The sequence below is a fragment of the Podarcis pityusensis genome (genome assembly GCF_964106645.2).
Source record: "Podarcis pityusensis genome assembly, chromosome: 3".
NCBI classification, from domain to species: domain Eukaryota; kingdom Metazoa; phylum Chordata; class Lepidosauria; order Squamata; family Lacertidae; genus Podarcis; species Podarcis pityusensis.
Genome location: NC_138026.1, coordinates 76,859,271 through 76,877,019, shown reverse-complemented (window position 1 = coordinate 76,877,019; position 17,749 = coordinate 76,859,271). Strand labels below are relative to the sequence as shown.

At 39.5% G+C, this 17,749-nt stretch overlaps 1 protein-coding gene across 7 annotated transcripts in view; it reads left to right on the top strand.

Annotated features, from left to right (window-relative positions):
* The window catches only part of ARID4B (AT-rich interaction domain 4B), an 86,688-nt gene extending 68,939 nt beyond the window's left edge, over positions 1-17,749 (top strand). For all 7 annotated transcript variants that reach the window (XM_080997639.1, XM_080997638.1, XM_080997641.1 and 4 more), the window contains 7 exons: positions 4,890-4,974; positions 6,256-6,448; positions 9,626-10,819; positions 12,211-12,318; positions 12,809-13,024; positions 14,585-14,731; positions 15,976-17,749. In XM_080997639.1, coding sequence (XP_080853765.1) covers positions 4,890-4,974; positions 6,256-6,448; positions 9,626-10,819; positions 12,211-12,318; positions 12,809-13,024; positions 14,585-14,731; positions 15,976-16,106 — 2,074 coding nt within the window. In that variant the 3' untranslated portion in view covers positions 16,107-17,749. The remainder of the gene's footprint in view (positions 1-4,889; positions 4,975-6,255; positions 6,449-9,625; positions 10,820-12,210; positions 12,319-12,808; positions 13,025-14,584; positions 14,732-15,975) is intronic.

Sequence of the window (17,749 nt, the reverse complement as noted above, 5' to 3'; positions counted from 1 at the left end):
CAATATTTCTGCTCTTTGGAGATCATTGTACTGTATAAAATTATTTATATTATAGGATATAACCACAGCAACTGAATAGCATATAGATCAAGAAGAATAATCTTGTTCGGACTCCTTTCTCAGCATTATTTTAAGTAGTACATAATAGAGAAATAGCTTATGGCTCTGCTCATCATATAGTATTGGGCAACACACAGCTAGATCTCTACACATTTCTCAAAGTCTAGCATGAAAAAGCAAAGCATACATTTTACCATGAAGTAGAGGTGAGGTTTCATTTGCAATAACTGGATTTCTATCTGGATGATTGCATGCATGCAAGAATCTATCGTTCATTTTCAGCACTTAAACCAGATGACCAGCTTCTCTGAGCACCTAGGAGTCTTATGTGCATCTTTGTGGACAGTAAATAGCTGACTTTCACTTGGCCAGACCTGGTTTCTTGTTACCATACACTTCTAAAGAAGATTCATCTTGCCATAGTTACTTGTGTCACTGATTTTATGTCTGAGCATCTTCCTCTTATTATGGCTTGCTGCTGTAATTTAGTGCTTTGGGGAAATGGTGGGTTTAATTTTTGCCCAAAATGTTCTTGACGTCTTTTATGCCATTAATTGAATTTTCTACTCCATGCAGTTCTCAAATTGCTGCATCCTCAGGCTCTTTCAAAAGTTTGTTTTATGGATATGCGTTTTGCAAGGGCTTTTGTAACAGGCCCCATATTTCTCATTTAATACTCATGTAGACCTTCTTATCATCTTTGCTTGCCATTTGGATCTGCATTGCTTTTATAGTTATCTTTGTCTCGGAAGGTTGGAGAGAGGCTTCTCTGATGTTGGCAAAGTCAGCCATCATGAGTCATAGTTGGAAACTCTTGTCATGCTACCTTCTCTATTTTCATAATGGAGCTGTGTTCAATGAGGTCATTGCTTATCAGACAAATAAGAGACTGCTAGTAAAGATTTTGAATTGTAGGATTTTGTTTTTCTTTTTCTTGCAGTATTTAGTTTCCTTAACTGTTGACTTGCTCACATGTGTCTTCAAACCAAGTTGAGCATGTATTGCAAAATAATAAGAGTTTTGCCTTCTATGTTCAAGTGTAAATAGTGAATACACAACATATGACCTGCAAACTGATGTAATGAACGTGTACAAAGCCTTTGATTTTTTTGTATTTCATTTCCTTTGAAAAGGATGTATATTTTAGATTACTCAATCAACACTCTTTATTTTTCCCTAGCATTAGAAAGAAGTTGAAATTTGAGCTCAGGCTTTACTTGCTTTACTGTGAAAGAGAACTTTTATTTATAGGCTTTAGACTATTTTTATTTATAAGAGATCCAAGAGCAGCTATAGTTAAGTTTTGAAATGATATTGGTGTTAGTATGTAGAAATGATAGATTTGTGAGCGGTTGACTATAAAGTCTTAATTGTGGCTTGGGTGATTCCTGTTGAATGTATTCCAGTTTGAAACTCTAGCTTTTGAGGGAAAGATTGAGATAATACTTATAAGGGCTAGAGAATCCTCTTAATTCATGTGATTGTTTAGTTACTGAAGGGTTTCTATTATGTATATTTAACTTTGAGTGTGACCCTTAGACCATCAATAGACCATCAACATAAAGCCACCGTTTAAATTTCCCCTAGAGGTCGTGCCCTGAGGCTCTTGCTAATTCCCTACAAGAAATGCAAACCCTAAGTCTGTAGATTGGACTTTTCAGCCTCAGTAGAAAACAGAGTAGAACTTTTTGTCCTGAAATCTAGGCATGCAAAAGCATGTGTGTGTGTGTGTGAGAGAGAGAGAGAGAGAGAGAGAGAGAGAGAGAGCGCGCGCTTTGGTGGTTATATTTAGGGTGTGTGCGCCTAATAAGTTGTTTTTTCATTGCTTTTGCGGCTTCTTGTTCTTCAGAGCAATTTAATAATAAAAACATACCTTTGTGGTTCTCTGTATCCTCCCTCCACGCTCCAACTCAAAAAAAGCAATAGCAGATAGAGATGCCTTTCACATCTGTCTTTCAACTAATAATATATCATGTATGCCTCACATCATAATTGTAGACCCTTCACTGTTGGTTTGTAATTCTATAACCCTTGGACAGACTACATATGTTTACTGTACATCAATATTTACACAGATGATTTAGGCTAGGGATCCCATGTGATTTTAAGCAAATCAAGGAATTGTCAGTTTTGCATAATCAGAATTAAATTGCTACAGGACCTGAGAGAATGGGTGGAGGGTCTACATACATTTGTGCATTAAGAGACTAAGAATGCTTAGGTGAGTAGATAGTTATTTTTAGGAGGTGCCAGCAATAGGTGAAGGTTTGTTATTTGGTGATTGGAGTTGTTGGAAGGAAAGAGACAGCTAGGAGTTTCAGTTCTGTCAATCAAATGTAGACCCTGCAGTCTTCTTTTGTGGAAGAAAATAGCATTGATTCATAGCCTGACTCATACAATTTCTGTTTAGACACTTCTTTGAGGTAGGGAACTGTGGCCTTCAGCTTGAAACAGCTGTTAACTATGTGTTCAACAGTGCTAGTGCTAACAAGGTGGCGACTCATTCATACTCTTTCTGCTGAATTTTAAATGTTAAGCCACTTTCATTCTGTCTCCTGAGTTGGATGAATATGACTGCCAGAATTATGTATGATATGCTGTCAGTAAGTTAAAATAATGTATTTATGGTTGTTCTTCTTCCTTTGAATATTTTATTTTTCATTTTGTAAGAGTTAGTCAAAGCATAAGCTACATTTAATTGCCATGAAAAGTTTCTGAGTTATTTCAGAGTGATTACTGAAGATAACCAAGTACGTGCTGCCTCCAGTAATGGTGTTGGTATGCCTCTGAACACCCATTCCTAGGAAGTACAACTGCAGAGAGTGCTGTTGCTCTCATGTCCTGCCTGCAGGCTTCCCATGTGCTTTGGCCTACTACTGTGAGAACAGAATACTGGACTAGATGGGACTTTGTTCTGATCCAGCAGGGCTCTTCTTATGTGCTTAAAAAGTTATTATCTTAAAGGATTTTTTAACCAATACTTTTGAATGTTAATAATAATAATTCTTATTCTGGCCTTCAGAATAAAACCTGTAAATGGTTCAGTTCATGAAGATAAACTCCTGATATTATTAAACTACTAGTAATGCTGATTTTGTTATTCTTACTCTCAAAAACCTGCTCCATCATGTAAATCTGCTCAGTGGTCTTTAGCTTGAATTGTCAGCTTTCCATATTCCATGTTTAAATAATGGGGGTACTTCTGTGTCCCAGGAAACTGAACTAGAATATAAAGAGATTTAGTATAGTATAGTGGCTTAGAAACTTAGCTTGAGCTCTGGAACTCTAAAGTATTGATTTTGTACCAGCTATGAACTCATTGGATTGTCTTAAAGCAAGCTACTCACTCTCTTTGGGTTCTTCACACATAACACTATGGTTTAGTGCTGTATGAATGAGCCTCAACAATCCCAAAGACTTACATGCTCTCCCTCCACTCACATAGGAAGGCTTCTACTGGTTTTATTCAGTTACAAAGAATCTCACCAGTGTTGTGTGCAAAGCAGGAATCCTGCCTTATAGTGGTTAGCTGCTGAACAAGCCAGATTCATTAACAACTAGCCACTTTTCATTTTAAGTCAGGAGGTTCTTTGAAACAAAATAAATTTAGTAGAAGCCCTCCTCCTGGCAATGTGGGAGAGAGAGAATGTGAGCTCTGTGCTTTGCTCAGGCTTATTTCGACTCATCCATGTATCTTTAAACCATAGCAGTATGTGGGAACACGGCCTTTGTTTCAGCCCCCCAGCTGCACTATGGAGATAATAATAATTGCCCTGCCTTAAAAAGTTATTACAAGGTTTTCAGTAAGAATATATGTGAAACTCAATACTTCAAAGTAAGGCAGGTAAAAGGTGCACCAGGGTCTTGGCAGATCTTTGATTTCTGGCTCAGAATTGTTTAACTTCAGGGTTGTTGTTGTTTTTATTAAAAAAAAATCTGCTTTGGCTGGCTAATCTCTAAGCCTCAAGGATTCCTCAACTGCAAAATGAGTATTGCAGCTCTGCTGGACAGTTCTAGGGTTTGTTTGGAACCCTTAACCTGTAGTAACTCATATATAGATTTGTACTTGCATCTGCCAGTTATCCCAGTGAAAGACTTATGAAGTGAAGTACAGTGGTGCCTTGCAAGACGAAATTAATCTGTTCCGCGAGTCTCTTCGTCTTGCGGTTTTTTCGTCTTGCGAAGCACGGCTATTAACGGCTTAGCGGCTATTAACGGCTTAGCGGCTTTAAGAAAAAGGAAAAAAAACTCGCAAGAACTCGCAAGATGTTTCGTCTTGCGAAGCAAGCCCATAGGGAAATTCGTCTTGCGGAACGACTCAAAAAACGCAAAACCCTTTCGTCTAGCGAGTTTTTCGTCTTGCGAGGCATTCGTCTTGCGGGGCACCCCTGTAGGTATTTATCCCACCTGAGCTATCAGTTGCATCAGGCCATCAGCCATTATTTTGTTTCTGGCTCTGTTTGATAGACCTTGGAGTTCTAGAGAAAAAGGCATATTAATGCCAGGAAGTTGAAGATTGCCCTCCTATGTTTTTCAGGTACTCTGTAAATGTTAGGTTATTGTTGCTGTTGCTATTCATGTAATATCATTTCTAGTGGAAAACATGTATTTCTACTTGTTGTTCCTGTAGACTTGGGGAAACTAATGTGGACCCTCCAGGTACTATTGGACTCCGATTCCCATCATCTCTGACCATCTGCTATGTTGGCTGGGATTGATAGGAGTTGGTGTCCAACAAGATCTGGAAGCACCATGTTGGCTACCCCTGCTGAAGACCATGCTTTGAATATCTCCCAAAATGTAACATTATGTATTTTATTTCCTTGTAGGTATGATGAATGGATCAAAGCAGACAAGATAGTGAGACCAGCTGACAAAAATGTGCCAAAAATAAAGCATCGGAAGAAAATAAAGGTAGTTGACTTTGGACTACTGCTGAATATATTCATATGAATAAGTGGAAGAGAAAAGACAACATACTCATTTATGATAGCAGCTGTTCTAGTTGGAGGGAAATTCAGTGCCACAAGAATGTTGTTTCATATTTACTTGTCATTATGTATCTGAGTTAACATAATACTGTTGACTGTGAAGGACAAAGCCAGTCATCCTATATCAGACCCATATTATGTGTTTGGCAACTTATTCATCAAAACATAACAGTAGGCAGTGTGGTGTTTTTTTATTGGCCCAGTGTTGCTTAGTTAGATAACTGTTTGTTGGTTGGTTGGTTGGTTGGTTGGTTGGTTGGTTTGTTTGTTATATAGATTGATATACTGCCTTTTATCCAGTATGGAACATTCACAATTTCCAATATCATAGAGCTTTTTTCCTAGCAAATATGAGAAATCCATGATAGAAAAAGTGCAATTTAATAATGCAAACCCCCCAGATTCCATTTAGGACTACACTGAGACTATCTCCAGTGTCATACATATAATGAAACTCTTCACTTACTTATAGTTTTCACCCTGTTTTGAGATATCCCTCGACGGGACCAAGAATCAATCACCTGGTTAGACCATCACCCAGAGAGTGAGCAGGACTCAGCATGGGTCCTAATAATGCTCTGTCTTGGCAGGCTTGTATCCAATGATGTCATTCCGTAGACAAAGGGTTCAATCAGTGGAACAAGGAGGAAAGCCATTTTTGGTTATTTCCCTTTTACACTGCAGGGCCCCTTCCTCTAAATCTGCTCTGAAGGATCCCCAAACCTCTGGAACAGATTTAGAGGGTCTGGGGGGGGGGTGCCAAAGAACGCTTCCCACTCCATTCCACTGATGGAAGCTTTAGTCAGCTGAGTGACACCACTGGATGCAACCCTCACATTCTTAGCGTTCTGGAGGTTCAACACCAGGTTCATTTATGAGGATGGACGTTAAAAGCTTCTGCGCAGCAGCAGAACTGTTTCCAAAATTTCAGAAGGTACACCTTCACCAATTTCACTGGAAAGTGTGTATATGTGTCTATGCACATATTTGGGATTTGTATTTTTCTTGTTTGTTTGTTGGCAGAAATTCATTATCTAACAAAGATAAAATTCCACTTATGGAACTCTTGTAGAAAGCTTAATATCTGCTCCATTAGGCTTCCTTCTCCACAGCATGTGTGATAGCTTTCCAGAGTTTTATGCTCAAAACTCTTAAGATAAATAGTATGGCTTAATTAACTGAATATATTTTTCTTATACACTAGAATAAAGCAGACAAAGAGAAAGATGAAAAATATTCTCCTAAAACGTTTAAATTGCGACGCTCATCAAAACCACCTTTTCATGCCAGTATATCACCTGAGATGGCATCCAAATCAGACTGCGCTGAAGCCAAAACTTCTGAAACTGCTCCAAATAAATCTTCAGAGATTATTTCTATCCTTAATGGACTGCAAGGTAATAGACACGTTACAGTTTATTGTGCAAACATTTTTCTAGTACTAGGGAAGGTACAGGCTTTAAACAGACCCTAGTCGCCTTTAGTGAATAACCATTTAGTGAAGAACCATGTTCAGATAAGGAGACAAGAAAGCCTTGGTGAGCCTTGTCAAACTGCCGTTAATAACTAACACATGCAATCATCTCTAAATGTTTTCATGTAGTGATATGTATCAGTGTCAAGGGTAACATTTATGCAAACACATGTGTTTGAGAATACATGTTAATAATTATTTAATTTTTCCATTGGTGGACTAGTAAATTCTGTGGACACATTTGTGAGGTTGATGCTAAGAAACAATCCAACACTAAATGGAAAATTGCACAGAAAATAGCTATTTCTTATTATGTTTTTGGAATTAGTTTGCAACTTTTTTGTACTGTGTGCATATGCTGCATGCATTGTGCAATGAAGTAACCTTTTGTATAAGGATTATCTGCAGTGGAGATGCAGTCTTTATTTCTTGGAGCAAATACTTTTCTCTAAATTTTCTGTTTTATTTCTTTACATTTCATGGGTCGAACCCAAAGGTAAAATGGAGCAAATGTTGCTTATTTTGCTGCAGTGATCAAGGCAATACTGACATGTTTACTCCTACCACATTAGCATGAATGTTTAGAATTACAATACTTGAGGAAATTATCTCTACTGATGTAATCTGTTTAAATATAGGGATCTAGAAATTATTTCTCCATCATGGAAGTATTGTTCTTAGCTTAGCACAAAAGCCAAATTCAATTAGTATTGTGTGTAAGATGTAGTTCAACACCTAGCGCCACTGCTATTATTATTATTATTAGTCTCTGTGACACATAAGCTTGTGTGTTGCGACTCACATAATAATGTCAACTCTCAAACATCTTGTGTTAACATTATGTTGGATCTCACCCAAGGAGAGAACAGAAGGCAAAGATAAGAGCTGATAAAGAAGAAAGAGGGAAGCACATTCATGTATTTTGAAATCAATAGTACTGGTGACTAGCTTAAGCATGATCATTCGTTTACTTAGTACAAAGTATGGATAAGAATCTAGGCTCATTAAGAAACAGGAAAACTATAGCAGGCCGGAGTAAGTAATCATGTCTTTGTGTGAGTGAGTTGCCCCCTCTTCTTTTTTGTTCTTTAGTTTCCTACCATCTACATTCATCTGTTCCTAGTTTGTTCTAACATTTTCCTTTTTTATGGACATCAACACATTTTTGCTTTTCTGTCTGTTACTAGATATAGCAACTCACATTTTAACTTTTTATTTCATTTCACCCACATCCTAGTAGTTCCATTCCTCCTTAAACAAACTTGTGGCTTCTAGTCTTGGGTCAGAATCCAACGAACTACTTTAGCTGAGCCCAAAGGCTTGTGTTTGCTGAATGGAATTATTGGCTGATTTTTCTGAACAGCCGCTCTCCATGAAAATCTTCGAAGTTTTAAAAGCCATCTTGATCAACAAGCTGCTGATCAAGAAGATAAATATAAAGTCCCCTTGGGCTCATGCAATTGATTGCTCAGTTGTTTGAATGTTGGACCTGGTCCCATACAATATGGTATCAATCTGTCATTTCTCACAATGGAACCATACTCTATGTTGCTCCTTTAGGGAGTCTTCGTTCTCCTTTCCTTTCTAATTCTACAGTCTTAGAACATGTGGGATTGATTCACTTTTATCCTCCAAAGAATATTGCATTTCCTTTTTAAAGCCATTTCTCTGATAAAGCCTTTTGAAACCATCCTCATTTCCTTTTCATCTCGTGCACTTTCCTTTGAGTCTGTTTCATCATTTGTATTGCAAGTTACAAGCTATCTTAGATTGTTTGAGAAAAGAATATTTATTTCTGTGGTGTTTGCGTAAAGGTTTTTATTAATTGTATCTAAAGGTCCAGTTTGCATTAATAAACATAAAAAGTATGGTTTTTGATGCAAAAACTTGTGGAGAAGCAGGAATAATATTACTTTTTGCAAAAAAAACCAACAACAACCCATTGAAGTGTTCTCATTCATTGGTAAAACACAAGTTTTGTGTGCAGGAGTACCTGGGTTGAATCTTCAGCATCTTCAGTTAGGGCTGAGGAAGAGACCCCTGCCTGTAAACTTGGAGAAGTGTGTAAATCAGTTTAGACAATACTTAGCCAGATGGACCAATATTCCAACTCTATTACAGCTTCCAGTGTCCACTTAAATGATTTTTTTAAAAAATAAAAAGAGGCTGATGTTACACAACTGGATTGAGGACTGGTAAGGTATTTTAGCCCAGGCCCACACAGAGCATGGAACAGCTGGGTACACTTGTCCAGGACCTCAGAGGGCTAAGCCAGCTGGGTGGGGGGTGGCGGGCCTGCCAGGGGCTGGCTGTACTTATCATGTTTGAGTTTATAATTTTATTCTAACAAGACTCCTGCCCTGGGTCCTCAGACAAGATCTGCATGGGCCTGTTTCAGCGAGCACCGAAACCCGGAAATAACCCGTTCCGGTACTTCAGGGTTTCAGCGCGTCCATAACCTGAAAACGCATAACCCGAAGCGTCTGTAACCCGAGGTACCACTGTACTGCCCTTCATCCATAGATCTCAGGGCAGTTCACATCATAAAAATACAAGATATAAAAAAACAGAATACACAATAAAGACAAGAGCAAAAAGAAACCCATAACCCACCCTCTCTCAAAAGAATGCCACATGAGAGGAAACCCCATGTATTTCATGCACATTGCCAAACACGTGATTAGCACTCTTACTTATATGTGATTGCATATTAGGAGTAAAACCTAGGCATCCCATTCTCTCCATCAGGTTATCAGTGCTGTAAGAGATGAGCATGTAATTTGTATGCTTAACTGGGAAGATTTTTGCATGCATCCATATATGCTTCGTGCTCCTATGAGTGAAGATGTATTTATCAGGGCCTCAATCACTTAATAGAGTTCCAAAATACAATACAAGTTCCTTGGTATAATTACCCAGCAGCATTGCAAAACAAGAACTGTTTGATTTGCTTTTTAAGATTTTTGAATGCCTAATTTTAATAGATATAAAGATCTTGAAGCCTAAAACAAATGTTTTTGCATCAATATAATTGTAATATATCCAGAAATATAGTTAGGATGATGGTTTTTGCATTTGATTTTCTTGGTTCCTCCACCAGCTTCTGAAAGCTCTGATGACAGCGAGCAAGATGATGACCAAAGTCCTCCAAGTGTTTATAATAATGGTAAGGAAGAACCACAAGATGAGGCTTTGAGCCAAGGTAACAATGAACTCTGTCCAAAAGAGCAGAACAGCTTGCCCTTTCCAGAAGAGGTCAAATCCCTTTCAGATGCCACAGCATCCAAACCAGCATCCAAATCTCCGGAAAGACTACGAAAAGAATTGGCAGAACTATCTGATGATACTGATTATGAGGGAGAGAACGAAGCCACCAAGAAGAAGAAAGATGTCAAGAAAGAGGCAGTGGATAAAACAAAACCCCCAGTGAAACGTGGAAAACGAAGATATTGTGTCCCAGAGGAATGTGTAAAAACTGGGTCACCTAATATCAAGGATGAAAAATCAAATGGCAAAGACATGTTAAGTTTGGAAAACAGTAGCAACAGCTCTTCAGATGAAGATGAGGGGAAAACTAAATTAAAAATAACACCAACCAAGAAGTACAATGGTTTGGATGAGAAGAGGAAATCCTTACGGACAAATGCTTTTTATTCAGGTTTCTCTGAAGTGGCAGAGAAGAGAGTAAAACTTCTAACTAACTCTGACGAAAGGCTTCAAAATACCAGAGCTAAAGATCGAAAAGATGTCTGGTCGAGTATTCAGGGGCAGTGGCCTAAAAAAACCCTCAAGGAGCTTTTTTCAGACTCTGACACAGAGGCAGCAGCTTCTCCGCCACATGTGTCTTCCGAGGATGCTCCACCGGAGCAACACCTGCAAACTCTCGTAGAAGAGACTTCTTTTCCCAGTTCTAAATCTGAAAGACCTTTGCCACTCAGCACAGAAATGAAACCTGTTGAGGAGAAGCCAGCTGAAACGAATGACAAAAAAGTTGAATTCCCAAGCAGTGGCAGTAATTCCGTACTAAACACCCCTCCCACAACACCTGAATCGCCCCCGTCTGTAACAGTAGCAGAATCCAGCAGACATCAGTCCAGCGCGTCTGTGTCTGAACCACTGGCACCAAATCAAGAAGAGGTACGAAGTATCAAGAGTGAAACGGATAGCACAATTGAGGTGGACAGTGTTGTAGGGGAACTGCAGGACCTGCAGTCTGAAGGAAATATATCTCCTACAGGCTTTGATGCCAGTGTCAGCTCCAGCAGCAGCAATCAACCAGAACACGCTGAGAAAGGTATAAACATTGTGCCGTTTAGCTTTTATCACTTTTCCAAATTCGTTATTAATGTGTTGAGTTCCAAGGTTTCTGTCTGTCTTCAAGATGTCTTAAATCTCTGTGAAAACTGTACTGTTCAGAAAATGGAATATAATTATCAGTGGGTTGGACCCAAGGCTTCCCTTCTGGGAACAGATTCAGCCCCATATCTTTTAGAGTTGAAAGAATGCGTCTTATTATTTAAAATGAGAGATGTTAGGAATCTGATATTAATACTGAACTATGTCAATGTGCCATTATTCTTTGCACAAGTTTATCTCACAAATGAGAATGAAAATATTTTGTTATCTCAAAAGTTATCTGGAAAATGTAATTGAATGGCTACAGTCTAATAGATTATATGGTCTAGTAGATTATAGTTGACCATGGGATCTAACAAAATTGTTTTGAATTTCAGTACAGTATTAACTACAGTACAATATTTATATATTTTGCTAAAGAATGGTGCAGCTGGCTGAAGAGGACATCAGACTGCACATTTGATCTTCTTTATCCACTTGTCACTGCCAACCAATCCTGGTTTGCTCTACAGCATTCTTCCATTTCTGCTCTGTTCATGTTATCTGTTGTTCAGCATAGTAGCTTTACATGTCCTGTGAAATGTAGATTACTGTCTTTAGAAACTAGGATAAAATTGTCTCAGACTTAGTTAGATTACTAGACAGTTGAAAATAACTAAATCTTTCAAAAACGTACAAGCATGATTAATGTTCCTATTCTATTAAATTTCATCCCTAGTATGGTAGGCTTTTTATTACAGGAGTAGTGCATATTTTTTTCACATTTTCTAAAGGGATTTCTAAACTAAGAGTGGCCATTACTTTATCATTCTATTAAATTGAGCAGACTGTTGCTTGAAAGTTTATTTTAATAACACATGTCTTGTTTTTTCTTCTCTCAGTTTTAAAGAATCATTTAACAAAATCCTTGCTTTGAATAAATCAGAATATCTACCATTCATATTTTCTATGGCTGGGACCCAAAAAGGGGATATGGCTGTGCAGGAAAGGACCACACACACAGCTGCAACTTCACATCCTGCTTTTGCCACATTAGTTTCCACTGCCTTAGAGGCAAGATGCTTTCTAAACTGAACAGTGGTTTGCCTCTTCAGTAGCAACTGCTGAGACAAAAGCAGCAAGCAAAGCTCAGGTTGTGCGTGCGGTTTTTCCCCACATGGGTATGTCTCTTCTTTGGTCTAGGCCTACTTACTTTAGAGAATTTGCATTGAAGCAGGAAGCAGATATTTTAAGTTAATTCCACTTCATTGTTTAAAAAGTAAACATTGGTGTCGCTGGTATGTAAAATACATTGTGTAATATCTTGTTCTTGCTATTATTTTACTAAAGCTTGTCCTGGCCAAAAAAGGCTCAAAGATGTCCAGGGAGGTGGTTCCTCAAAAAAGCAAAAAAGAAGTCACAAAGCATCTGTGGTGAACAACAAAAAGAAAAGCAAACGTAAGTATAGCAAACTTCAGCTTCAAACTTTAGAAAATGTATTTGCAACAGTTTTGGGCCTGCTTTTGGGTCAAACCTTAATATCATTCATGTTTCTCACAACTGAATGCATTTTGCATTGTTGTTGGAATGAAGAAGTTATAGAATCTGTACATACAAAAAAAAAATCTGTACACCCCCCCCCCCCCCGAATGAGTTCTCATAAGTGATAAGGGCTGCCTAACCCATATAAAATTGTGGAATTCCTTGCCCTCTGGCACCAGGGCCAGGTACCACTCATCTCTATGGAAACAAGTGTTACGTTTTCTCTTCCAGTTACCTGTTTTAAACTGCCATTCTGTTTTTATTGGAAGATTGCAGCCAGATTGTCTGCGTCAAGATTAGTTTTACCCCGCAGTAAGAGCTGCGTCTTATATTTGGAAACAAACATTCAAAGGGGTGCTGAGATTTTTAGGAATATGCTAAACCTGTATTTCCTGTGTTTCTTCAGCAAACAGCAGTGATAGTGAAGAACTTTCTGCTGGAGAAAGTATCATCAAATCTCAGCCAGCAAAATCAGTTCCTGCAGCAATGAAGTCTCAGAATACCAAATCTCCAGCAAGAACACAGTCTCCAGGAAAGTGTGGCAAAAATGGAGAGAAGGATTCTGATCTCAAGGAACAGAACAATCGCTTGCCAAAACTTTACAAATGGAGTTTTCAGATGTGTAAGTATGGATTTCTTGTTGCTGTGCCTGCACTTTTGAATGAGTACCTTCTTCAACCCCAAGGTTGTTGGAGGGGCAAGGGAATGACCCATTAGCCTGTTTTGCAACAAAGGCAAAGACGTTTGTAGTATTTTAAAGACTTAAGAGATTTATTATAGCATAAACTTTCATGTTGCATCAATGAAGCAGACTCTTTGCCTTGAAATCTTAGGGCAAAATAAATATACATAGGTGGTTGGTTGGTTGGTTGGTTTTTGTGGGTGGTGATTACCGTATTTTTCGTTCTATAGGACGCACCGGTCCATAGGACGCACCTCGTTTTTTTGGGGGGGGGGGGAAATGAATAAAAAAATTTATCCCCCCCCCCGCGGCTGCCGCCCCAAGCCTCGCGTGCTTCGGGCTGCAGGCTACCGCCCCAAGCCTCGCACGCTCGGCGGGACCTCCCACCGGGCGCGCGAGGCTTGCAGACACTCGCCCGAAGCACGGGGAGCCCTCCGGAGGGCTCCCCGTGCTTCGGGCGACAAGCTGCAGCCCCAAGCCTTGCGCGCTGGGCGGGACCTCCTGCCGGGCGCGCAAGGCTTGCAGACACTCGCCCGAAGCACGGGGAGCCCTCCGGAGGGCTCCCCGTGCTTCGGGCGACAAGCTGCAGCCCCAAGCCTCGCGCGCTGGGCGGGACCTCCTGCCGGGCACGCAAGGCTTGCAGACACTCGCCCGAAGCACAGGGAGCCCTCCGGAGGGCTCCCCGTGCTTCGGGCGACAAGCTGCAGCCCCAAGCCTCGCGCGCTGGGCGGGACCTCCTGCCGGGCGCGCAAGGCTTGCAGACACTCGCCCGAAGCACGGGGAGCCCTCCGGAGGGCTCCCCGTGCTTCGGGCGACAAGCTGCTGCCCGAAGCCTCGCGCGCTCGGCGGGACCTCCTGCCGAGCGCGCAAGGCTTGCAGACACTCGCCCGAAGCACGGGGAGCCCTCCGGAGGGCTCCCCGTGCTTCGGGCGACAGGCTGCTGCCCCAAGCCTCGCGCGCTGGGCGGGACCTCCTGCCGGGCGCGCAAGGCTTGCGGACACTCGCCGGGGCTGCAGGCTGCTGCCTGCAAGCCTTGTGAGCCCGCGGGAACTCCCACCGGGCTTGCAAGGCTTGCGGATAGCTTCCTGAAGCCTGGAGAGCGAGAGGGGTCGGTGCGCACCGATGCCTCTCGCTCTCCAGGCTTCAGCGAAAGCCTGCATTCGCTCCATAGGACGCACACACATTTCCCCTTCATTTTTGGAGGGGAAAAAGTGCGTCCTATGGAGCGAAAAATACGGTATTTGATTCCTCGTGGCAGTAGCTACTGATACAAGAATAACCTTGATAAGTAGACTCATCCAGTCTTCCCAGTTTTCTATAAAGAATCATTTATTTCTTAACACTGCCTGACTTTTATTTAATTAAATCTAGCATTTGTATAATGCTATAAATTTGTTGCATCTCCTTCAGTTTTGGTCTATCCCTCATTTTGTGTTATTTTTCATAAGGTGGAAGAATTAAAATTTTGCATTGAGCTAATGAATGTTGCTTTCTCTGCAGCTGAGCTAGAAAATATGAGCAGCACAGAGCGCATAGCAATCCTACAAGAAAAGTTACAAGAAATCAGGAAACATTACTTGTCTTTAAAATCTGAAGTAGCTTCCATTGACAGAAGAAGAAAGCGTTTGAAGAAAAAAGAGCGGGAAAGTAAGTAATTAGGTCTTGAACATGTTGACGAAGTTAGAATTTGACTGTTGGGTGTCTCTTAAAATATTAGGTATTATTTTGTGAGTATTAAGGGACCATTTCAATCTTATCCTAATCTGAGCCTGAATGCTGTCCCTTGCTTCTCACATTGTTATTTTTGACATGCTCAGTGGCTGCCTCTTTGATTCTGTACTTGAGCAAAGATAAAAAACAAAATCAAACCAGTGCAAAGTAAAAAACGGGGGCATTAATAAATCTCATGCTCATCCCTTCTCTATGGGCAGGCATTGTAAAAGAAGAGTGCAGGAATTGCTCCATGTAGACCTCTTTCCCATCCAGTGTACATTAAAATAATCACAAGGAAGCAAACACGTTTGTGAGAAAGTTAGGATTATCTCATTGCAACCGCTCAATCCACAAGTGCTACCTGATTGTACTGTTTATTAGGCCAGGAGGAGCAGCTGGCAAACTGATCTATATAATGATGATGCACAAAAAGGACTTATTACAAAGCAACAGTGTGAGCCTATGTATAGTGTGTGATGGGAAGTGGATCTTTAGATCATATTTTCCTTTCCCTTGCTGCTTGTCCTCCTTCAAATGTAATGTCTAAACTGGGAGATAATGCAGTTATTGGAACATGGGACATGCCTCACCCAGCAGTCTTAAACTCATCTGGAAAATTAACTCTGAAGCAAGTAAAACTACTATGTTTCAGACAAATACCCCAAACCTAAGTGCACCAACATGGAAGCAAGTCCCTTTCATTTCAGTGACATTTACTATTTCACTTAAGATCAAAGGCAAAATCCTTCCAAAATACAAGATGGGCAAATTAGTAATCCTGGTTGGGCTTCTGTTGCAAGACTGGGCTTCATAGAGCTCTTTTTCAATGCAAAAATGAACTTGGTAACAGAAGTGAATCCATTAAAATGAAGTATACCTTCTTAAATTGTGTCAATCTGTGTGCACCAAAGTGAAGTGAAGCTACAGTCTTACCCACTTACCTGTGACTAAGCCCCACTGAAATCCAGGGGACTTACTTCAGTATAAACTTTTATATGATTGTGCTGTAAATGCCCTTAAGATTGCTTAATAAAGCAACACGTATCACTGAAGAGACGACCACAACTATAAAAGCACTCAGGAGGTAGTTACAAAATGCCGATATATGCCCTAAATGTTATTTGATTTCTGTAACTATTCTTATCAGCGAGTATTTAATTTTTTGCTCTTCATTACAGGTGCTGCTACCACGTCGTCATCCTCTTCCTCGCCTTCTTCCAGTTCCATTACAGCAGCAGTTATGTTAAGTTTAGCAGATCCACCCATGTCGAGTTCATCACAGAATGGAATGTCAGTTGAGTGCAGGTGACAGCAAGACTTGCCTAAGCACTTTGCACTTAATGGCTGCTGAGGGCCACTTTTTATACTGCACAGTGGCACAAAATTCAGACAAGCACTATTTTGTATTTAAATTTTTTCTTGACAAGCTAACTTTGCACTTAAGTGCACTTTTTTTGAAGAAAAAGTACAACAAACTGCTTTTCCTCAAGCAATAATTGTTTCCAACTTGTCTGGGAATTGTGTGGTGAGTTGAAGGCCTTCCACTGTGGCAAATGAAGGCTGTTCACTGCCAGTAGAATGGATACGGTAAGCATACAGTTGTTGGGTAGGCCTAATTAATGTGTTAAAAGTGGCTTACTGTTCACCTATTCCCTGGTATTTTGTTAAAGCTGGAGCATTTGATATTTTTCCATTATTTAGGAAAAATGAACCTATTTTCATTTTTACAAGACAATTGTTTTTTAACTATTTAACTATTTACCTTATGGTGGCTATAACTGTACAAGTCAAGCACATGTAATTTAATTCCAAACCTGCCATCAATAGGATGTTTCTCATCAGACCTGATAACCAAATATAAGGATTCTGTTTAAAAGGCTTACTAATGTTTACAGGTTTGAATTAGGCTAAATAGGTTACTGTGGGGTTTTAAATAACCCAGGAATTGGAATGAAACTACTGTACTTTGCCATTTTTCTATGAATCAGTATTTTTTTTAATTTTGATAAAAATACATTGTGAAAAAAAGAAGAAAATGGCTAACAAACTGTATTAAATCTTAATGTATAAAGATTGTATTTAGCCAGTTTAAAGTGTATATTTATTCATAATGAATTATAACACTTATATTTTTGTGTTTTCTTGTAAAAGTTTCTTTTCAGTTAAAGCAACAAATATTTCATTTGTAATGCTTATTTTATTATGAGCTACAACTGAGAGGTCTTCAAGAAGGAGTAAACTGTGTTAATATTATACATGGGTGTCGAGAAGAACATTGCCACAGAAGGGATAGTTGTTTATAATATAAATAGCTAACTGAGTGGTAGATACTTTTTTTTTTTTAATTGCCTTGTACAAAACCCCAAATCAACTCAACTGTTTTCACTTCTATTGACTTTATGTTGTATGGATCCCAAGCCCTCTCTCGGTTGGCACTTGTATTTAATTACACAACTTTGTAAGACATTTGTATATTGCGGAGTGTTCATTCAAGCTATTTAATACCTGGCACTGTTAATACACAGTACTTTATTGTACAGATTGTTTTACTGTTTTAATTGTAGTTCTGTGTACTTTTTTTGGCTGGGCTTATGGGGGCTGGCATGTTTTTCTTTTTTTGTTTTATTTCTTTTTCTGGCAATACAACATGTAAGAATTTCAAACCTTCTGTTTGTAGATGCTAGAGTGTCAGAATCTTTACATTCGACTTTTCTAAGAAAAGCATTTTCAGTCTTAGTAGTGTGTGCTTAAAAGGTAACTGATTTTATTGAAAATGGTTTCAAGCTATTCAGATATGTACAGGACTGTAAAAAATTGTTGACAAACATTGAAGGAAAGACATATAAAGAAAAGCTATAAAATATATATTAGGTTCTGCAGACAATGGAATTATGTAATATATTGTATAAATGTAAGCAAAGGCCTCCGAAATAAAATGCCATAGTTTGTGAA